Source organism: Molothrus ater, chromosome 1, assembly GCF_012460135.2.
Source record: "Molothrus ater isolate BHLD 08-10-18 breed brown headed cowbird chromosome 1, BPBGC_Mater_1.1, whole genome shotgun sequence".
NCBI lineage: Eukaryota > Metazoa > Chordata > Aves > Passeriformes > Icteridae > Molothrus > Molothrus ater.
The window spans coordinates 59628791-59653613 of NC_050478.2; the positions used below are offsets into that span (position 1 = coordinate 59628791).

Consider the following 24823-nt stretch of genomic DNA (forward strand, 5'->3'; position numbering starts at 1 on the left):
GCTTCTACTGGAAGTGCACAGAGTGCTTCACTCAGCTGTGATGATCTCTGGCTAGAAAGGGTGGTAAGCTAAAAAACACAATTCAGGGATAAGCACATAAATCTTCTCTCTACCTCTCTAAACCTCCTCAGATCAGATCTTCTGGCTTAGACTCAGAACTTGAGTTTTTCACCATCAATGAAAGAGAAAGAAAATTTTTACCAGTAAAAGGACCTTTCATTATTATGAATAAGATGGATACAAAATTCAAATCCAGCAACAAATAAGATTCTACATTATCTATCTAGCTTCAGACAGCCACCACTACTTTATAGAAGAAAATTTATCCCATTAGACTTCTCTTGCAGAAGTCCACAGTTTGCCAAACTTCCCCTAATGTCCCAGAAATATGAAAGGAGTGAAGGTGTAGAGTTTTCCTAAAAGCGTTGACTAAGAAAGGGTTGACTACAAATTTTAGCAATGTTTTGCAGCTCCAGACCAAAGTGCCAAGGCTTATCCAGCTGTGACCTTATAGTTATGCACTACTTATTTGTTCAAGTTTACATTGGCTACAATTATAGTGGAACTACATTGAACAAAAAATGGCCTATGCAAAAAGCATCCTCTTTTTACTCCCCAGGGCATAATGGAATGAAAAAAAAATCAGATTTTCTCCCTTTCTGACAGCAGTATTTTTATATACCTTGGCAATATAGATATTTCAGCTGCATAAAAAAGGGCACTCATGAAGCACCTTGAAACATATTTCTCATTTTCACACACATTGCTACTAGACAGTAGTCAAAACACAGAATGCAAGGTGCTACTTGCAAGAATTTCTTTTAGCAGCCTCTTGCTGAGCAGCTGAGTACAGCTGTCCATGGCTGTGAGGAACAATTTAAGAAAGACACTTGTCTTTTTACTCATTTGCTCAAAGGGAGCTGATATTCTTTCAAAGGAGAGCTAAAATTGTGAAGCCAGTTTAACAAGGGAACCTGTTATCTTTCTTTAACTGTAAGAAGGTAAGAATCTTTCATGTACTGCCTACAATCAAACCTGTATGCTTTAAAACCTTTTGTATGCTGGAGTGGAAATGAGAAGTCCATTCCCTAAAGCAGTTGAAAATAAATTACCAAAATAGTCTTGTTTTAAGAACTTTGGGGCTTGATATAACTGTATCTATGTTGTAAAAATCTGTTGAAATAAACCAAAGGCAAAAAAAATCCTAAACACAACAACCCACAAAATCCACATACACCATCAAAAAACCCCAAACCAGTCCTAGCAATAGTCAGCTTCTAGTCATTTGGATTTATGTATCAGGGCAAACAATTTCCTTTAAAATTTTGAGAGAAAATACAAGTCATAGCTATTTCTCTGCTTATTACTGAAGATTTATCAGTAGTTACCCTGCCCTTCAAAAAAACCTAAACTTATCTGTTAAGCAGCAAAAGCAGACCAATGGATCAGACTTAAATGTTTTCTATTTTCCTCATAGATGCTTAGCTTTGTTCAACATACAATTGCTGCCTTTTAACTGGAGGTTGATTATTAGCAGAAAAGCTATTAAAGTAGAAACAAGGAGTTTAGCAAAAAACCCCATACTAGGTACTAGTATTTTCAAGCTATATGTGAAAACTGGGATGCATAATTCAAAATACCTTTGAATCAGATATTTATACAGAACAGGTCACTGGTGTTCGCAAAATACAGTATTTTCTCCCTTCTTTGAGCAGGATAGAAATGAGCTGAGATGCTAACGGCTTACTTGGTTTTTTTTCCTTACTATCCCACTAATGTATAGTGCTGCACACAGCACATCATGGTGAACAGAGCAACTTCCAGACAAGGCTGACTTCTGTCTTTTCTTACTGTGTCAGTGACAAAGACTTGTAAATATCCATTTAAAATCCCACTGTTGAACAAGCTTTCTGTCTTGAAAGCGGTTTTTTGTTGCAGAAGAAACAAAATTCTGGGAAGAGAGGCACGAAGAACATCCAGGATGGTCTCTCCATTTATCCATAGTTAAAAGGACACATGTTACAACAATTAAAACAATGAAATCAATCCAGAAGATTTACTCTATTGACTTGTTAAGAACGACCTTTACTCAAGCAGTCAGCGTGTCACAGTTCCTCTTGAATACTACTGAGAATAAATGCTACTGAAAAATACCAATTAAAAAAAAGTTTTAAACATAAGGCATTAGCTCTTCCTGCCTCTAAACCTAGTGTGAAGGGACTGGGAAAAAGATGAAAGAAAAGGTAATGATCTGATTACAAATAAGAAAATAATTCCAAATCATGGCAATACAGCTGGCAGACTACCAAAAGGGCCTCCTCTGAAGAGAATTCAGTTTGCAAACCATAGGAAATCTGAGTCAGAAGCAAGTGGTTTGAACAGTTTCCCAAGAAAATACTGCAGAGACCTCAATAATAAAAGACATATCAAAAGAAAGCCAGTGCAACTGGCAGGATGATCAATTAGGAGAAGCACGTTTCATTAATAACTTATTTTCAAGGCACAATTTCCTCCTGATTCATCCACGGCTTAAAATATTTGATCTCAATTTTTGTGAGAAAAGGTTGTGATCTAAACTGATTCAGAAGGAACGCAAGAAAATTATGCTTACAATTCTGACCTTGTCTGAAAACACAGAATAGTCACCAAATAACAATAAATGGAAAGATATTTAACACACAAATTACCTATGTTACCCTGTAAGTTTCTTTAGTAGCTGGAGATTTTTTTTGCTGGCTGGTTTTGTTTAACTCTCAAGTCAGCAGGCAGAATGGAGCATTACACACTGACACTAGCTGGTTAACAAAAATGACCTCGCCTGTGGAGCAGAACCATAGGAGGCAAATGGAAGAGAAGGCTGCCAAACAACAGCTTTCAAATAAGCATTTTACTTCTGTTATGTTCTTTGACCACTGTAGTTTACCAGTTGCAGGTTTATGCAATGTACATAGACATGAACCTTTCATTGACATCAAAACCCCCAAATTTCTAGTTAATAATATTTTTCTGTTTACCAGAGGAGCCCAGTATGTGTACAGGTAGCCTATTTTCAGTGCTGGTACAAACTGTGAGCAGGACACGATGAGAAAATAGAGATTCAAGAAAAACTTGAACTGTTCATATAAAACCTAAAATGAAAAAGAAAGTAGATAAATGTCTTAAAACTTCCTCTCATAATATACATAAAGTATACTTTTTCATGATAGGAGATATAAAAGCATTAAATGTCATACTGTTATAGATGGCATTATTACCATACTTATATAGCACAATATATTATATATCATCACACACTACTACATTATTTTAATATTACACTGCTATTTTTATATTGTACTGCTATTTTTGTTGAGAAAAATCCATTGATAGTACTGCCTCTTTTCACTCTAAAAAAGCAGTTTACTAAATTTTGGGTATTTTGAAATCGGACTATGTATCAAGATCACTGTGGAAAGATTTAAATATAGGTATTAAGATATACTTACTACTAAATCAAAGATTTGGTTTAAACTCAGAGCTAATTATCCAACTTTTAAGTGAAGCCACAGTAGACTTATCACAGAGTACATTGTCTCATACTCCAAAGCAATGTCAGATGCAGGGATTCCTTTGGTAATTAAAAGCACCACTTCAGCAAGCACATGTTCTCAAGATTGCTTTGGTTGTAATTACAATGCTAAGAACATTATTCATTTTATAGAATTTTGAATCTTCAAAGTCTTCACATATTTCCTCAGTAAGCCAGGGTAATACGGCACCTCCAGCAGCATTAAGAGAAGCGGCTACTGAGCTTGCAACACTTAAGAAAACGAACAACCAATTATCTAAAAGATAGAACTTTCAAAACAGATCAAAAACCCACATTCAGAGATTGTCTCCATCTTCTAATCTAAAAAATTAGTTAATATTACAATGACTTCTGCATAAAAATTGAAGTAATTTGACTCATTTTTTGCTCTTACCAGTCCAACATTATTACTTAATTATGTAAAAACCTAGGTGCTAGGAAAAAATATTCAGGAAAGTTCAAAGTGTCATTCTGGCAGGCACAACGCAGTACTGATACCTCAAAGCTGCCAGTTCAGCTAGAGACTACCTTAACAGCCTCCAAACAAAAGAATTTTTTTCAGAGCATGGAATGCTATTTCATGACTTACCAATAAAACTGTAAAGATAGAAAAGTGAAATTGAAAGTTGTCAGAAAGGTCAGAGCCTTCTTCCAAAATGAAAGTATTTCAGGCTGAACCTGTGCCTTATATTGATCCTGATGAAGTTCATACACTCATTTCTGCTAGTATGTTTAACTATTTACAAAAACTTGATACACTTAGTCAAAGAAAAGGCCTAACAGTACTTTAGGAGGCGCAGATCTTGTAGGAGAAGGTGGAAGTTAAAAAACACCTTCCTACAAATCTTTTGAATCCTGGCAGACCACTGACAGTTCATTCAATACAAAGCTAAGCTCTTCAGTCCAGTTAAGCAAATTGAAAAGTCTCCAACTACATAAAACTAATGAAACTACTGCCATGAAGTTCAGGAGAGGTATCTTCAAAACCGACCCATCACAGAACATATGTTTTATGGAAACTCATGTAAAATTCCTAAGCAGCTATATCAAGATGTATATGAAATTGTAAACAGAAATTGAACAAACTGGTATAAAAGGAGAAGCAGCAAGTATTTTATGTAATGTTCAGAAATTAGGTGATATTTTAGAAATGTTACAGCTCTTTTAGCCAGCAAGTAAAATTCTGTTAATCTAAGCATTATTTTAAGTTTGTATTTGGGTATGAAATCATTGAATATTACCCATTGCTAGCCTCAATGTTTAAAAAACCATAGAAGAGAACACAAAATTTCACATGATGAAAATTTCAACCAGAGACGACCATTGGAGTCAATATTTATTGTTTTGTTACATTTATGGGTTTGGAACCAATACAGTGATGTCCCCTACAAATTACTTCCAGTAAAGCAGCACAAAAAGGACAGCTACACAATATTTTAATAAATGAAAAGTCTTACTTTATAACTAAAATTAAAATTTGAAAACATTTCATTTTCACCTACTATTGGGTCTTACATTTAGGATCTCACTTCATTTTGAAGTAACTATTGTTTTCAAATACTAGCACCAAATTAAAAATCTGACTTGAACATTCTCTCTCATAATAGGGAATTGCAAACTAGGTCTGATCCCTATAAGGAATGTGAATCTGGTTCACAATTTGTAATCCACACTGCAGATTTCGAGTTGCAATAATCAATGGCTTACTATATGCTTAATGAATTTTGTGACCTTTAGGAAAGCATATGTGGCTTAACCAATTTCAGTGCATTTAATAATTTAAACTATGGAAGAAAACATTTACTTTGTCCAATAATGATGAGAATATTTTATCCACATGTGATAAGTGACATTTTATTTTCCTGACAGGACATCAGTCTTAATTACAAGGCCATTAATTTTTTTGTTGTTGTTGTTTTAATAAGGAAATGCATTACCAAACACCTTCCAGTCTTTGGACTAAAGAGGCCAGAAGAATAGAATCAATACTCTTATAAATCAGCATGATCACTTAAATAAATAATTTAAGAAAAAACACTTAATGTATTAAAAAGTACAAGATATTCAATTTTTGCTATGGGACACAGGACTCTTGGATAGTATTGGTGAAAATATGACTAAAAGTGTAATACTAAAATTTATCATATCACACTAGGACACATTTTTAGATGTAACTACTTAAGTTTCAAAAATTGTTTCTCTGTTGCTAAATTTCATTATAACAACACATTTTTTTAAAAACTATGAACTAGAGAAAACTGTAATGTCTCTTTTATCTTCATATACATTGTGTATAGTACAAGCAAAAAATTGGTATTAAGGCACAATATAGCTTTGTAGGAAAAAAGTGGCAAAAAAAATTTTCATTCCACAACGAAAGTATTTGCTGAAGAACTGCACTCAAAGTCAAAAATACCTGCAAAAAGACTGCAATAACACATGCAACTCTGAAAAGTATTAAATTAGCCCTACTTGTGATACAAATTGAAGATGTTTTGTTTTTGTCCTTTAAGAGCTGTCCATTTTGGAATTCATTATTTATTATACTTTCAATGGCAAGGAGTATGAGAAAAGATCCATGGAACTAAATTGAAATTTTCAGCTATTTACTTCTCAATTGAAGTCAATCCTTTGCAAGCAGAACTGTTTCTTTTTTAAAAAGGATCACAAATTTCTAATGCTGAACAGAAGTGCAAAGAAGCTCATCTCAAATTTCAAAAGCTTCACTGAATTCCAACCACTGAAACTGTAATTAAGTACATATCCCTTCAAAAACCAAACAATTTAACAAAAATGCAACCTTGCTCTCAACTGTTAACTTTCATTGAAATCATTGAGACAAATACAGAAAGAAAAAGAAGAACGTGGGCAAATAAAATTATCTTTTTGTGGAATAGTCAAAAAACACTACAGAACATACAGTCAGCACACCACCAGAAAATGTTTAGTGGCCTTACCCCAGGTATAAAGGTAAAGATGTTGTACTTTTGATTTTTTATGGCATTTTTGGGGTATTTTTCTTCACACTTTTCAGGACACCCAAGCCACACTGTGCGAGCCTTCAGGTCTTTCTTTCTTCGACAAATGTTTATGAGCCAATCAGAACAACTGAAAAGAGAGACAATTGTTTATTTTAAAAATAAAAATGTACTATACAAGATCACAATTTCCAAACCTGGAGCTCCTGAAGGCAAATACGTAAAGAAACCAGGTTAAAAAAATGTTTGCCACATCTATATTAGCAAGCATGATGTTAGCTTCTAATATTTAGGGCAATTCAGAGTACTGAACTCACCCAGGCATACGCATATATAAACACTTGCACATTCTTTGCAGAAAATCCTAATACACTAATGAGAAGTTTCACTACACCATACCCTGATACAGGTTCCAAAAATTATAGTTAATAAGATTCTGCATCATGCCTCTTAGTCCTTTGGCTAAACTCTGTATCTTGGATTACTAACATTCAGATTATGCTAATGATTGAACAGAAAATAAAGCTTCTGTTTCATACAATTCAAAATATTTCAGCAGCTTTGGATACAATTACCACATAATTTGCAAATCTTCAGTTTCCTCCATACCACTGCTAATGCCATACTATCAAATATTTAAAAAAAAAAACAAAACAAAAAAACCCTAACCAAACCTAACAAACAAAACCAGAAAACCATTCAAAACAAGCCTACTACATAAATGCAGATTGCACAATGATCTGCAATGGAGGAACTTCAGTTCACAGAAGAAAGGAACAGCATCCATGCCTAATGTAGAAACCAGTGTAGAAATCTACTGAAGAAGTTTAAACCATGAGCAGTGAGATAGAGAAGAGCTCACAAAAACATTAAACAATTGCATTTTGGACAAGGATACAGGAATGGTGGGAAGGGGTCACAACAAGGAGGAAGAAAAGCTGGCAAATGGAATGATGCCTCTGAGGCTCAACAGAATATTTACTAACAGTCGTAAAACAAGGAGCAAACATGGAAGTGACTCAGCTCACATAATGTAATCAGCTTAAGTACTTGCTAGTACTATATACGGAGGCACAAAGACTATCCAGAGACCATTTGCAAAGAAAAGTGGGTTTGCTGTACATTGCATATTCTTGATTTACAATCTCATACATTAAAAGAGAATTTATCTGTATTTATTTGTTAATACAGTGAGGAGGTGCCTCAGTCATGTTGAGAGTCTGTTTTAGGCAAATGAATCAGGAACACTGAGCAGACAGGCCTTCCGTGCTCTTCACCTACTGCAGTTGACAGAGCTGATAACAGCTGATAACAGCAGATTTCAGCTACATCAGCTAATGAAGTTGACATGAGAAACAATTTCTAGTGAGGTTTTTGAATATACTGGCAATATTTTGATGCAGCAAAAAGAAAACAAATGTTAGGAAATTCTTACAAATTTTAGTCACACCGACAGGAAGAATTTGGCTGACAACAAAAGAGAAATTTAAAATCCAATCACCTCAGCACTGTTTACTGGATTCATTCTTATAGTCTTACATTCGTATATATTTGTACAAACCTGTAAGAAAACAGAAGTCACAACCAACAATGATATGTCAAGAACAATCTCTAAAATTGAACTAATGTCACTCTAAGTAGCAATTGCACTACTGCTTGAGTGCATGTCCTCTATGGACTCCTGGGGCTTTGAGCACCCTTATCCAGTAAGACATGCCCATGCCCATGCCAGGGAGGCAGGATTAGTTGATCTTTAAAGGTTCCTTTCAACCGATATCAGTCTATGATTCTGTGTCTCTAATAAAATTTAACTCTCAAGACATTTAGTGTAAGAAAAGTAAAGGAACATATTCTTGGAACTGATGCAGTTGGAAAAATCATAACTGCAGAGTAGCTTACATAAAACCAAAGTAATTTCAGTGAAGGTCTCTAAAGCTTTATTTAGAACTTACTGGGTAATTGACTGTTGAATATTTCATTTCTCAGACCACAAGAAAACTAGAAGTGAGAGGGGTAGATGCAAAGAGCAGATCAGAGTTCAAGGCTGTCTTGACAGATTAGAAAAACTAAAAAACTATCTGGAAGAATAGAATGCAGTTGAACAGGCACAAGTGCAACACAGTTTACAGAGAAATAACCAACTACACAAATACAGAACCAGGAAATGCTCCAAAACCAGGTGTCAGCTCAGTTACTGCATGAGAATGTTATACACGTGCAAATCTGTTCAGTGTGGACAAGAATGCTTGTAGCAAGTCATGAATGTATTCCTTTCTCTCAGTTAGTGCTAGCATGATCCCAGTTGGCTTACAGGACCATTCTGAATACCAAATTTCAACAAACAGGCCTACTGGGAAAACAGAGACCACACACAAGAGCAAGAAAACAATTACAGGTCTAGAAAGCAGGGCAGGCTGACTACTAGATACACCAAAGAAACAGAGCTGTTCACAGAAAGCTGAGTGTGGACCTAATATGGTTTCAAGTATGTAAGAACCTGCTGCAAAGAGGAAAGGGACCATTATTCTCTAGGTCCACCATCATTAACTAATGACAGACCTTCAACTGTAGCAAATCAATAAGCAGGGTGGGCACAACTTGGACAGATATTGAGTAAACTCTTTTAATGAGATGGGTGGAAGAGACACTTAAGGAGGATGGAATTTCTGCAGATCTCTAAGATGTGGCTAGATCAGACATCAGTGATAGATATAATTCATTCTGTACAGGCAAGGAATCAGCTGGAAACCTCTTAAGGTCCTTTCCTAGTCTGTTTATTCACAATTACAGAATCATGAAACACACAAATACTGCAGGGAAGGAAGGCTGATAGTTAGCTTACATTGCCACAATGCCTATTAAAGTGTTCTTGTGTGTAGCCTACATAATCCCATGTTTATTACAAATTAATTTTGCCAAAGAATGGAATTCAAAGTTGTTGGTTCTTTTTAAGGAAAATTAAAGGTTATGCCAATAGCAAAGTTATTCATAGCAACAATAACTTTGTTATGGAAATACCACTACATCAATACTCACAAGCTGACCTTTAAAATACTTCAATTTTAAATGCTGGACTCTTAAGATTTTCTCCTGGATTCTTAAGATTTCTCCCCAAAACTCTCACTATGGGATAGACGTAAACATGCATTTTATTTTTGCTACAAAAATTAAATGTCCTTTCATCAGCTTCTACCAGTCACTTTAAAATAGTGACAAGGAATTATTCTATCACAAAAATTGTAACAGTGTTAATTCAACTTTCAAAATTCAGCCCTGTTATTTAGTAACATACAAACGAGAAATATTATTACTTAAACTTGTCTTTAAAGCAAAATAAAAAGCAGTGTTTCCTTTTTATGATTCCACAATCAGTTTAATGGCTGTGAACAGATCCTGCTGCCGCCGAAATGTCCAGTACCTCCCTCCTCCCATAACAAAGGTGTGGATTCTTGCTCCTTCTCTTGTGCTGGCACAAATACTCATGCAACTGCATGGGAAAACTAGGCCTGCAAATCAATCCAGCTGTAAACTAAGGCAGAATAAAAGGGGATTTTTTTCAGTTTTATCCATCTCCAACCTTTAAAAATCTAAAATACTGTTAAAATAGTTGAAACAATGCAGGTGATATGTTTGCAGCAGAAGGCAGAATGATTCCACTCAGCGCCAAATTGATAAAACTGCTCATGGCATTAAAGCTTTAAACTTGTTAGTTTCAAGGCAGGGATGTGGAGATAGAAGACACAGATTAGTTATATAGTGAGAAGTGTGAGGACAGCTCTGTAGGAAAAAAGTTTCAAGGAAAATAACTTTTTCCTGAAGAAAGTGAGCTAGCATAACAGATCTGCCTACAATCCTGTAGACAGAAATTCCCTGACAATCTTTGAAATCCAGCGTTGTTCAATCAGTTTTTGAATTTGAACTGCAAACAGATGGAATATTTGATTAGGCACAGTCTCTTTTGTAGAATCATTTCCTCAGACACTAAGGACTTCTCTACTGCTAAAATTAAACATTCACCTAAAGTAACATAATTATGCTGCCTTCCTTGCCACAGTCTCCCCTCCTTGAAACTACTTATTTTGTTACGGATCAACAGACACCATCGTGACCATCAGTTTAGCAAATGCCAAAAAGTACAAACACAAGACTCATGTCTGACTGGGAAAAAACTGCAATACCTTTGATAAAAGGTTTGACTGACACAGAGCTAACAGTCAAGTTTTCAAATGTGAGAAGTCACAGACGATGAAAATATTACAGATTATGACTAAGTCAATATTGTCATGGTTCAGATGAGCTTTACAACCATAGAAATAGCAATAAGTTAGATTCTGCTATTTACACTCTCAGCAGCAATTACTGATTTATCACAGGAAGAATACAAGGTGGACATGCTGGCCTCAGAAATCCTAATCAATTTATATTATATTATAATTAAAAAATTTAACACCTATGAAGTCTACCCAAAATTTCTGTAACTCAGATTATCACCATCAACACATTTCTAATATGTTCTTGAATTAACATTCTCCAATACAGAACAGTTTTTTGAGCAAGGGTATAGACCCTTTCAAGGGCTTTCTGTACCCAGTAAATTTGTATGATAAATGAGAGTAGCATTCTCAGAGCTTCAAATAGCCTAGAAACATAGCATAACATGCAGCATGATTGATACGCACTTCAGATTTTTCTGAACTCTTATGTAAAACTACATATAATGCTAGGGATTCAGCAATAAAAAAATATAAAGTGCATCTTTGAAATACAGATTTAAGTCTGTATTTCAAATGGCCTTGCCTAGAAAATTCAACAGATGCACAGAAAGTCTTTTCCTTAAGCTAGTTGCAAGCTGTGTTGTCTGTATCAACATAACAGACTGCATGTATGAAAAATAACCAAATTTATAAAAGAACTTCAAGGCATATCTATAAAATAGCATCTTACTAACCTGCTTTCTAATGTATTATTTTAATGTGGAAGAACAACAACCACTGTCTTCATATTATTAACCAATACCATATTAAAACTAAAAACAGCAACAAAAACCCACCAACCAAAAAAACTCACTACCAACAAACCAAAAACCTGAAGTAATTGTTAAATAAGAACCCTTAACTTTTTCATAAATATAGCGTATCTCTACAAGTCAAAAGCTAAAGTAAAAGTCTCAACTGACTCTGCAGCTCTAATAATAAAGGCTTTTTTTTCCTCTCTTTTCATTACTTTTATCCTACAAGCTTAACTGCCAGCATCTTTCACAAAACAGCATTTTCATCAGAATGGAAAGATAATATAAAAGCTCTATATTGTCTGCAAGGGTCAGCTTTTCCTTATTAGGTTTTAAGTAGCAGAAACTAGTTCTGCAAAGAAAACATACTGTAATTATTGTACTCAACAGGTAGCTTCAGTAATCAGGCCAAAAGCAACACAGTGGTCATGTCATTCTCAAAAGATCACCATTTTCCCATGCTTCTGCATAACAAATGCGTTGTGGATTAATTGAAAGCGTACAGGCCATCTTAGAGCCCAAATTAATCCGAGCATTTGATATCCTCTTCACTTCATATGGAAATGCCATTCAATGGCACCATTTTCATAGGGACAAAGTGTTTTTTGATAACAAGTGGAATGTAAATCTCATGAGAAAGAAATCAATCCAGCCCAAAGAACTCCAGAGTATTGATCTATGTGCATTATAATTTCACAAGCTTGAAGAGAATTTGTAAGTTAAAGGGGAAATGATTACAACCACAAAACAGCTGCTATATCACAAAGTTTTTCTTTTAACTGTGCTATGAAAGCAAGAAATAAGCAGTTTCTGAAGTTAAAAGTTATATTGGTTGAATTAATTCTTCAGTTTGTTCAAAATCAAAGACAACATTTGATTTAATTATGATGTCTTTCTTGCAAATGGAAAAACTCTTTAAAGAGCTGAAGATTTGCAAATAAAGTTCACACCATTCAGATCTGATCAACAAGTCTATTGTCTAAACTGAAGTTAAAAGCTGTATAAAAGATTTTTATGAAATCATTTTTCAAGTACACAGAACTTTGTCAAACCTTCCATATTTGCTTCTGCAAAGCAGGTGAAACTTTTTAGACTAAAGAGTAACAGTTTGTGATGTAGCAGCAAAAATCAATAGAATATAAAATTCTAAAGCTGCAAAGTAAGAGATGGAAAATTTCCTCTCACAAAAATGAGATTAATCCTAACAATGCAAGACAGACCAAAACCCCTACTGAGTATGGGGGTTTTTGTTTGTTTGCAACATGTAAAGTGATTTTGAACACAAACACAAGACTCACTGAGAATCCAAAAGAAATCAGGGGCCCCCTGAGCTTAGCTCCAGAATAATGCCTAGTCTTTTATTGTGTTCATCTTTCTGTCACAGCTTTGAGAAATTTACCATTTCATTTAAAGCACAAAAAGAAATTCTAGATGTTGAAGCAGAGATTTCACCCTCACCCAGATGCAGGTATGAGGTACTGATTTCCATAAATATAGGGTGAAAATTTAAGTTCTGTTTAACCGAACAGGTCTCAGACTGCTTTAATCTTACATTACACTTAGAAGAACCCTGTTTGTCTTCTGGAAAAAAGTTTCATTTGTTCCTTTAACATGAATACACTAACACACACAAAAATTGTTTTCTAACATGATCCTCTCCATTTCAAGTGTGAAGGCATCAACACACAATTGTATCTCAAACCAATACTTCACAGCACATAAAAACACTGTAACTAATTCTACTACACAAAGTAAATACTGCAGGTGCGACAATATAGAAGCCTCCAAGTTTCCTGCATGATTTTTTGTATGATTCTAGATAACTTTATCAAATGCAAATTGGCATTTCAAAAACTCAACTATTTTGTGGGCACCAGTAAAAATTTGTGAAATGTTATTACAATGAGAAACCATCAAAAAGAGTAACTTACACCGACTGCACATCCCTGATTTTTATCAATTACGAAGTCTCAATAATGCTCTCAGCTGAGATGAAATCTTCCTACTACAATGACAGGTATTTACACACTCAGAAATTTTCACCCAAGAGGAGGTTTCTGTCCAGCCTAACTGGACCAGTAGATAAGATACCATAGGATTCACCTGCCTTCCCTACTTCATCTAAGCAGGCATCTGCAGCTTTCCTATGGGAGTATCCTCTCTCTCCTAATATCCAACTGAAATGTCAAGCTTCTGCTGGAATCTGATGCTCATTTTTTCATTATTTTTTCCATGAAAAAGGAAAATTATCTGCTATGATGTTCTATTTTAGAGAACACTGATGTAATTAAAGAGTATGAATGCAAGTATAAATGCAGGTCTAAACGCAAGACCAAATGGACTCTTTACTGTGTCCAAATTTAGTTGAGGAAATCAGCAAAGCAGAGGTCACACTCCTCTAAAGCCTCTTTCTTAGTGAAGACTTTCCTGTCCACACACCTATATTAGCAGCAAAGTATGTATAGGCCGTAGCAAAAAAAAAAAAAAAAAAAAAGAACAGAAAAAAAGAATCCATAGTGCAATTTTCTTACTCTTTTCCTTCTCAAAAATCCATCACAAATATGACTCAAGTAATTTAAAGAACAGGTTTGAAAGATTTTAGGCTTGAAAGCTAAGATGTACCTCTCAATTTTAAAAAGCAAGCAGGAACATGAAATTTTGCAATCTTCACCATTAATGACCATTTCTTGTGACAATCTCTTAAAATTTTTGATTAATTCCAATATAAACTCACCTTGTAATTGCCTGTCTCTATCCAAACACTGTAAATTCCATGTCAGCAGTCTTTACTGATTCGCCTGTCTTCATCAAACTTACAGCAACATAACCACAGTAACTAATAATCACTAATACTTACAGAGCTGAACTCACATAAAAGTATAGTTTGAAAGGTATCTAAACTTAAAGACATGTCCAAAAGATTAACAACTTCTTTAAATACTTATAAATGTTTTTTAACAGCTAAAATGTAGGTCTGTACCAGAAACACTGCTTCCCAAATCCATTAACATATACAAACACTACTTCTGTAAACTTTTCTACCTTCCAAACACTTAACCCCTATAATAAAATTAATAAACCATGAGGTTTTGTTAAATCATTATATAAAACAGAAATCAACACAGATCATGTTTTTTAAAGCTTTCTAACAATTATTTTAAAAAACTGAAGGTGTACAAACACAGCTTTGCTTAGGTAAAACAACAGGCCTCTTAATACACCATGAAAATCAGCTGTGAAGACTTCTATCTAAATCTGTTCTAAAAACATCTCCAAAGAAAGCATTTGCCATTTAAAGTCACTAAAAATGCTTCACTCACTTCACTTTACTCATTGTCAGATTTTATCACTCCAAATTACAGAAAAAGGAAGATCCTCAATAACCCTAAGAGCAGTTTCACTACTTAGAAGTTTTGTTAAAAATTCGTTGGAAAATTAATATTCCAAGGTATTTGCATACAGCAGAGTTTGGCGTAGAAAGTTTTTAAGAAAGAACCAAATCACAAGAGCTAATTCCAGTTGTAATTCACTGCAAGACCACCAGTTAAATTTATATTTCAACCATTAAAGTTGAAGGGTTGACTAATCATTAGTTGATGAATTTGCTTTTTCCTTACAGCAACATCAATAAATTTATATATATTGTAAACTTAATGCATTAATATCCACTAAAGTAAAAAATTTAACCCCTCTACCCTAATGTAGCTTTGAGTGAAGTGAGAACCAGGATTACATGCTAAATTATGGACCTCAGATTAATACAAGTTTAGCTCATGATCCCTCTTGCAAGTCAGCAAGGCAAACAGGAGAAGCACAACAAACAGTATCAGCTCTTCAGAACTGCTTTTGACAGCTGGCAGTGTCCTAGTAAGGAAAATGCAGGCAAATAATTAAAATAAATAAAATATTTACAACAAGCAAGTTATTCTGTGTTCTGTACTCTGCACATAACACACAATACAAAGTTAGTATTTATTTAATTTTTTTAAAACTTTAATTAGAAGTACCAGTGTGTGACAAACCTAGTGCAAAGGAACTTCCAGCCGCCACAGATAAACCACTCTAAGCCTCTTCTTCTCTGAGAAATTCTGGCTCTTGGTAAAGTATGGTAATCACTCTCATCATTTTCAAAGCCTTCTTCTGACATCATTAGTGGCATTTCATCCAAATGAGAGGACTCATCTTCCGCTTGGTACCTGGCAAAATGAGATAAAAGCACTACATAAATACTGAGTACATCACTTTTTATTACTGGGAATTTCCTAAACTAACCAAGTGAATTTTTGCCTTATGGATTTTCATTAGGGAGATATTTTCATCTAAGTATCTCATGCATTTTTGTTAACACATTATCAAGATTTTAATTAAAATTCTGTAATACAGCAGAAAGACTGCAATCATTGTCAATCATGGTATAAATAATTCTAGGGAAATTCTTAATTTTTATATAATATGTGCATACAAAGTTGCAACTTCCTACTTGTCAAAGGATTCTTTGTAAGATTTTGTTAGGTAGAAGGTACTTTGCAAAGCTTATAGCAGACACAAGTGACTGAGTTTTCACAGAAGTACAGACTTTATATTTCCACTGTGCTTTTTTAAGGTGCTTTCCTGATGTATTTTCTTGTGTGTGCAGGCCTTTGAGCCTCACTTTCTACACACTTACCATTAATGCTTTTTATTATGAAAACATTATAGTTTAATTCTTATAACTCTATGCAAAAACATTCAGTGAGCAAAGAAGATTTGCCTGTGGGACCTGATGCCTTGAGAGGCTACCTAGAACAGAGGCTAGACAGTGTTAAAGGAATAAAGTAGGTATTTATTAAGAAGGCCTTCAAAGGATACACCTTGGGCAGTACAAGAGCCTAGCCAAGGCTACACCCAACATTGATGACAGGTCACACGTTTTCACACTTTTACAAGTTTTGGTCCATTTACATATTGGGGTTAATTGCCCAGTTACAGCTTCAGGTTATGAAGTCCCATCCTCCCATGCTCCTCAATTCGCTGTTGTTTACACTTTTTGGGCCTGAAGCTGCAATGGTATCCTTGGTTCTTGGGCTGGAAAAGGATTCTTTTGTCTAACTAAACTGTGAAGAGAACTTGCTAACACTTTATATGAAATTCAGAGTTATATACTAAGGCAGCACAGAATCTGGAACATATGGCAGGTAAAACTTAAGGCATCAGACCCATGGAAACATTGGACTAACAATGGTCCTTTCCTCTCCAGAAACTATTACCCATTATCTCAATTTTACACATGTGGAATGCTTTTTAAGCTAAGACAAAACACAATAAGAAAATTCCTCTAAATGCACCTAAATTGACTAACTTACTCCTTTCATACTTTTATACCTTAGGGAGGATGATTGAAAGAAGATGCACTGTTACTCAGAATTAGGAAGTTTAATTTTTATGAAACTGTATTTAAAGTCATCTCTTACAAGGTGAATCCTGAGACTGTCTCATTTTCTCCCCAGCAAGCTAATCCTAAACCATTTAAAAATAGTAATTAACAAAACTAGAAATTCATTCCCTGTATGTGACTGAACAGATGGAGTGCATGGTGCTCTGCCTAGGGATGGATGAGGAGGCAACTGAGAGCTTCTGGATTAAGAACAAAGAGAGAATAGGTAAAGGCAACATTTTAGTGGGTGTCTGTTAGAGACCACCTGAACAGGAAATGCATGCAGGCGAGGCCCTTTACAGACAGAGAAGAGCAGCTTCACATTCTCAAGCCCTGGTCTTCATCGTGAACCTCTACCACCCTGGTATCTGCTGGAGAAACAACACAAAAGGACATAGGCAATCCTGGAGGGACTTGCAGCACTTTGACAACAGCTTCCTCCTCTAATTACTCTGGAGGAGGCCCATGAGACAAGATGCTCTGCTGAACCTCATACTCACCAAGCAAGGAGGGACTCACTGGGGATGGGAAGGTAACACAGCTTGACTGCAGTGACCATAAGATGGTGAAGTTCAAGGCCTTGAGAGCAGGGAGGAAGGTAGCAAGCAGCTCATAACCCTGGAATTCAGAATGGATTCAGCCTTTTCAAGAAGTGCTTGAAAGAGTCCCATGGAATAAGGTCTTGGGGAGAAGAGGGACCCAAAAAAGCTGTCTAGTACTCAAGGATCACCTACTCCAAATTCAAGAAATTCCCATCCAATGGGATGGCTCTGACTGGACAAACAAGGAGCTATTCAAACCCAGGCAAAAAAACAGAAGTGCACAGAGGGTAGAAAAAAGACAGGTAACCTGGGGAAATACAAAAACATTGTCCAAGCTTCCAAGGACAAAGCTAGGACAGCTATAGCCAAATGTAACTGAATCCAGCCAGGGAAGTCAGAGACAAGAAGTTTTAAGTACATAGGTGAGATAAGGAAGACTAGGGAAAATGGGGTCTCATTGAATAACACAGAGGATATAGTTACACAGGACGTGGAAAAGGCTGAGGTACTGGATGGCTTTGCTTCAGTCTTGATTAGCAACACTGACTTTCAGGAGTCCCAGGTCTCAGAGAACAGGAAAAAAGCCTAAAGCAAGGAAGATGAATGAGGAAACACTTAAGCAAACTAATATATAATATATACTAATATATATATATTAGTATATATAGTATATATATATAGTATATATATATTTTTATATATATATTCTTTTATATAGTGTAATATTGCATATATAATAAAATAATTATAATATGTAATAAAACATGCATATATATTAGTAGTATTTATTTATATGTATATATATTTGCATGTAAAAATATAAAAAAGCTTTTGGGCCCTGATAGGATACATCCACAAGTGCTGAGGAACCACTGTCAGATGTCATTGCACAGTCACTTCCAATAATCTTGGAAAAATCATGGCAATTGGGTAAGTGACTAAAGATTGGAGGAAAGCAAATGCCACTCCTCCTTTTCAAGAAGGAGGACCCAGGGAACCTGCCCTTAGCTTTCAGTCTCATCACAATCCCTGGAAGAGTGGCTTATCTTTGGAAATCTTTTCCAAAAAAGGATAAGAAAATTATGAGGAGTAGTCAGCAGGAGTAGTCAGTCCTACTTGACCAACCTGATAAACTCCTAAGATTGAATAGCTGACCTGGTAGATGAGGGAAGAGCAGTGGATAGTGTCTGCTTGGACTTCAGTAAGGTCTTAGACACTGTCTCCTATAAAATTCTTGTAGGCAAGCTGCTGCTGCAGTAGTTGAATGAGCAAACAGCGAGATGAATTGAATTCTGTCGTAGTGGCCAGGTCCAGAGGGTGGTCAGTGGCACAAAGTCTAGTTGGAGGTCAGTACACTAGGTCAGTGTACCCCAGAGATCCATACTGGCTTAGTCTTGTTTAACATCTTCATTGATGATATGGAAGATGGGGAAAAATACACCCTCAGCAAGTTTGCAGATGACACAAAACTGGAAAGAAAAACAACAGGCCAGACGAACATGCCACTATCCAGTGCAAATTTGAGTGGCTGGAGAAACAGATTGATTAGAACCTCAGGAAGCTCAGCAAGAAGAATTACAAAGTTCTTCACCTGAACAACCTCACTCATCACTACATGCTGGGGGCTACTCCAGGGAAGGAGCCTGGCAGCAAAAATTTGGGGATCCTGGTGGATGGCAGCACTGTGCCCTCACTGTAAAGACAGGTACTGGGCTGCATGCGGCAAAGTGCTGCCAGCACATCAAGGGAGGAGATTCTTCCCCTCAGCTCAGCACTGGGGTGGCCATACCTGGAGCAGTGTGTCCAGTGCAAGAGAGACACGGCCATGCTGAATAGAGTTCAATGAATGGCCATGAGGATGATGAAGGGACTGAAGCATCTCTCCTACAAGGAAAGAATGAGAGAGGTGGGACTGCTTAGCCTGGAGAAGACAAGGCACAAGCAGGATCTTATTAATGTCTATGAACCTGAAGGGAGGTTGCAAAGATGAATGAGCCAGGCTGTCTTCAGTGGTGCCCAGTCACAGGACTGACTAGAGGCAATGGGCTCAAACTGAAATACAGAAGGTGCCACCTCAACATCAGGAAACACTTTTAACTTGAGGATGACTGAGCACAGGCATGAGCTGCCCAGGGAGATTGTGGCATCTCCATCCTTTGAGACATTTAAAACCTGTCTGGACATGATCCTGAGCAAGTAGCTGTAGGTGGCCATGCTTGAGCAGGAGGGAGTTCTGCTGACAGAGCAACACCCTGAACAGTATTCAGTCAAATACAGTATTTTTTTTTAAAAAAGCAATATTACAAACACAAGGGGTAAGCATTAAAAGGCTTGCATTTTTTCAACTCACTATATATATAATACAAAAACCTGAAACCATTTCTATTCCCCCTAGATTTTCTATGTTGAGCCTTATTGTATACAAGAATATATATTAAAGCAGTTACTAACTTTTTTGGATGCCAGGAAAGGGAGGGAGGGAAGCAAGAGACTGAATATTAAATTTCTATTGGAAAGGTACACCGCATACTTTACACTGGCTATATAATAAATTGGTATCAACACAGTTAAGAAGTAAACTCTAATAGGGAAAGGGAATAAAAAGCCCTAAACCCACTACTGTGTAACAAATCTTGAGTTAGACACTCCCTCTTTTCTTCGGCAGGTGATGCCCAGATTTCTTCACTGCCTTGGAATCGCTCGTCATGGAACACCATTAAGGGATGTGTTCAGACCACATTAGATAACTAGGAGTAATAATAAACAAACATCTCCTGTACCCCATTGCAAGTCAACTGAGCATTGGAGCCTTTAGTACATTAGGCTTTCAAATGGTGTAAAAGCACTGCCACACTGCAGAAAACACAACCAAAGTTTCACAATAAAATAACTGTGCTAATATTAAAAGTTAGGAGTTTCCAGAAAGTTACGTGAGAATATGGCATGGAAAATGCTTTCCAAATTATTGCTAAGAGCATGCACTTAAAAAAAAAAAGTTTAAAACAAACATGAGAAAACTTGGTCTTCACAATGATGTTTGCAAAAAGCTGTATCTGTTGTTTAGTTTAATATGACAATCTAGAAATATATTTTCTCTTATTATTATTAATGGACATTAAGAAAAAACACTATACAAAAAATTCTCTTCACAAAACACAGAAGTTATTACAGGTTAAGATCCATATTATACCAAATTACATTGATTTCTCTCAGACTAGATCAACACTAGGTAATAAAACCACTGTGTAGTAAAAACTCAAGATATTTATTCTTATACTTCCAATAAGACAGGCCTGTGTCTAAACATACTCCTGTCCAATGCTTTTACAATCTTTTCTAATTAAATTTGTAAATTATATTATCATGGTTTTAACAGAGAGCTTTATGTTGCATTGTGTTTTGCTCTTGGACATCTAATTAATGATGTATTTTAACACCACCCAGTGAGATCACAGTCTGACAGCTAAAATTGAGAGTACAAGATATCACAAGTAACACATCCCTTTTACTTCCCTACAAAGTTAACAAGAGTCTGATTTGGAAAATAGTATCTCTTATAAACAACAGTAACACAGTTAACAGGGTAAAATCTTTCATGAAGAAACACATTAATGCAAGAGAATCATGGGAGAGATTTGATGGAGAAAAATCACAGATGCTTAATGTTAAAATCTATTTTGTAAATGTGGTAATATTTGCAGAAGGCATTGATCTTCTAATCATAACTTCTTTAAGATTTATTTACCATTATATTAAAGACAAGGGTTTCTTTTTCTTACAATTGGTATCTACATTTGCACTTTCAAATATGGAGCTTCACCACGTAGTGAAGATAATGAGCATAAGCATCATTGTGTTTGGTAAGCCTGACTTCAAAATACAGCCTGTGAACTGGCAAGCAATTTATTCTGTTTCAAAAGCAATTTTGCTATTGTGTTGGAAAATTGTACTTCAGTATTTAAAAACAGTAAGGTAATGAATAATGGATTTTTCATAACTAGGATGAGAACAAAAATCTTTGTGTCTTTGTTACCTAGTATTTTGCTGCACTTAATTGCTTGAAGTGCTGATTTTCCTTGAGTGACAAATCAATTAAGTATAATCCTAGAAACTTGTATTAAAACAGGGAAGCACTGAAAGCAACATGAATAAAGAAGCCAGAGTGGAGACATCAAAACTCTCAGCACGACTGCTACTAAATCAGGTATGAAGAAAACTATCTTGACAAAATATGGTTTCCTAAGAAAAAAAGGAACATTAATATTAAACAACTTTCCACAAAACCTGACTACTATTAGGAAACTCATTGAACAGATTTAACTGAAAGAAAGTCATGTACAATAAATACTTTTAAGTGAAATTTTGATATAAATATCTGCTGTGAAAATGATGCCTCAAGTCACATGTACCTATGTCATTCCACTTTGATGGCTGTTTGCCAGAGTAGATGCAGAGTTTCATAGGTACCATAACAGGTAATGGAAGACATTTTAAATTATTTAAATCTAACTTGGCTACCTATTTAGGTCCATAATAATTTCTATGTTTTCTGCCAGCTTTCCATTACTCTAAAGGAGCAATATCCAAGGGTGCAGCAGGAAGGTGCAAGACATGGGGCAATTGTGACTGCATACTTTTCTAGTTTTACTCACTCAACAAATGTAGAAGCAGTATTTATGAAGAGGGTTATTTTATCTACTTGATCAAAAGACCCAGGTAGGAATATAAGCACTGTGTCAGATCCTGCATAAATATTTGTTCCTCATCACCTATTAGTTTTGCTATAGATGATCATTCACAAGATGGAAAGCAAAGCTGATGTTTTAAAGCAGTATTTCTCAAACCTAGTGAGGGAGGAAAAAGGAATGCATGGTCATGAGTCTATGCATGAATTGGACCCGTGAGATGGCTGTGGGATGCAGAGTAGCATGGAAGAGAGGCTGCAGCAGAAAGTCTTGAGTAAAAAAGCTGAGAAAGACTAGCTGAGCTACTGTCACCCAATGCTGTGACCATGTTCCATCCTGCTGAGAGCTGGTGATTTAGCTGAGTGGCTGCCACAGGACTCCCTCTGCTTCCCATCATGGGCACAGGACAGAGTGACAATCTTTCCCACTCATACCCTATCCTGCTCTACCTCCAACCTATGTGAACACTTTCCTAGTCTGAAGATAAAGGAGGAATCTGCCAAATTGTAGAGAAGCATCATCAGTAGAAAAAAAATGAAGAAAGTGACAGGCATTTCCATATGAAGAGCAAAAATTATTTCCCAAAGGATGAACCACCAAATCAACAACTGCTGTAGACTACCTGTATCACGGACAAAACTGTCCAGATCATGTCCTCTAATGAAGAAAAAATTCCCAGGAAACTGCAGCTACATAGATTTTATTTAGCAAGGCACATTCATTCATAACCATGTTTATAACTAAACCATGTAGTTTCATGTAACCCTTCTTCTTAAACAAATAACCAGTGTATCCACAAAACAAATTGCTTTGCTAGAAAGTTACCCAAGAAAAATCAAGTTACAAATAATTATTTTCCTCTAATATTACCCTGCATTTCTAAGAATTAAAAATTACATTTTTCCTCTAATTTCAAACACCTCTATGCTTCACACAGCAGTAAATTCTGTTAAACTACAAAGCAATCATGCTGCTCCTAGATTACAAGAGAAGTTGAAAATGGAAAAATCTTCTACAGCTAAATGCATGAAATTTAAAGAATTTTCTTCAACCTCTTCCCAAAAAACACAGAAAAGGTATTTCTAAAGTTTTTTAAATTGATGAGAACTTGCTGCTCTACATTCGTATTCAGCTTCAGCTGTGTCTCTAATGCAAGTATAACACCCTAATCAGTGTTTCTTGGGAAGTCTCTGAACACAGGTCCTGACCTGAACAAAAAAAAAAAAAAAAAAAAAAATCAGACGCTCACACAAATACTGCTATTACAATTTTTTATGGAGTAACCACAGTTAATACTAACAGCTTTTAAGGATGCTGGATATTTGTAGAGCAGAACATTTACATCCAGGATCTTCTAAAAGCAGTACAATATTCTTGCCATAGTGCATGTTTATCCACTGAACAACAAAATATAAGGAAAAAGTACTTCTACTGAATGCAGGCAAGTTTATTACTGTGTTACTGAGATGAGTAAGACCAAACTCCAGCAATAAGACCAAATAAATCATTGCCTCCTTGCCCCAAATGATACAGAGAGATAATACAGAAAACCACAAGGCAGCATTGTTGAACTACTACTACAAAAAAATTAAACAACACCAACCAACCAACCAACCAAGAAACAACAACAAAAACCCCACAACAAAACCAAACAAACAAAAAACCAAACTAAACAAAAAACCCCAAACAAACAAAAAGCTGGTATCTTCAGCCTTGCAGAACTAAGGGAAAACCCCTTACATCTGTTCAGATAAAGGTCTACAAGCATAATAGAAACTTATTACCACAGCAGCTCCCTTTCATCAGTAGCTTTTAAAAAATTTCTTAAAAGAGATACTAAAACAGGTTCCTCCAGAGAAAAATCAAATATTCTGAATGCTATTTGCCCTCTCTTTCTCCTACATCACACTTTCTTACTAGAACAACATACAGAAGAAGCAAATTGGAAGACATGTAATGGAGCCTCCATGATAAAAGGCACCCATCTTATTACCCCTTACTCACCTTACAAAGCACTGTGTATACCTTAACACAAGATCTTTTTCAACCCATGACAAGATGAGTGAGTCTCTGTATTTAACAAATAGATACCAGAAATACCTAAGTACACAGTAAGACCTCAGGAAACATCATCTACATTCAGCAGAACCCTTTTTTAATTAGTAGGGTATGTCATTGATCAGAACAACAGGGCCATTTTATCACTGTCACTGGGTATTGTTATTGACATTGTAGCCCAATCAATTGTTTTCTCTCCCTCTTCTTAGCAATCCAAATGCCTGCCCAAGCAATACAAATCACTGCATTTAGATACTACAGGTACAAACCAGGAAGGCATGCAAAAATAATAGCTTAAACATGCAGTCACTTGTGCTTATGCAAACAATAGTAACACCTGCAATAGTTATTTGAAGTTCTCAAACTTTTTTTCTGCCCAATGATCAAAACACTTCAGATCAGGATAGTTACTGTAAGAATAACTGTGCCAAAAATTATTACTTTCTGTAAACCTGTCTTGGTATGAAAGACCATTACTAGTGAACAGAGAAACATAAAGACAACATTTTCCAAATGCACAATTTACATAATGTCAAATTAAAGAACTGCAATTAAAAATCACTTTTTTACC

General features: G+C 35.7%; 1 protein-coding gene across 2 annotated transcripts in view; it reads right to left on the bottom strand.

Moving 5' to 3' along the window:
* The window catches only part of ATP9B (ATPase phospholipid transporting 9B (putative)), a 150473-nt gene that overhangs the window by 118684 nt on the left and 6966 nt on the right, over positions 1-24823 (bottom strand). For both annotated transcript variants that reach the window (XM_054514570.1, XM_036402314.2), the window contains exons 2-4: positions 15577-15750; positions 6526-6676; positions 3015-3128 (exon numbers count right to left, since the gene is read on the bottom strand). In XM_054514570.1, the coding sequence (XP_054370545.1) occupies positions 3015-3128; positions 6526-6676; positions 15577-15750 (439 nt within the window). The remainder of the gene's footprint in view (positions 1-3014; positions 3129-6525; positions 6677-15576; positions 15751-24823) is intronic.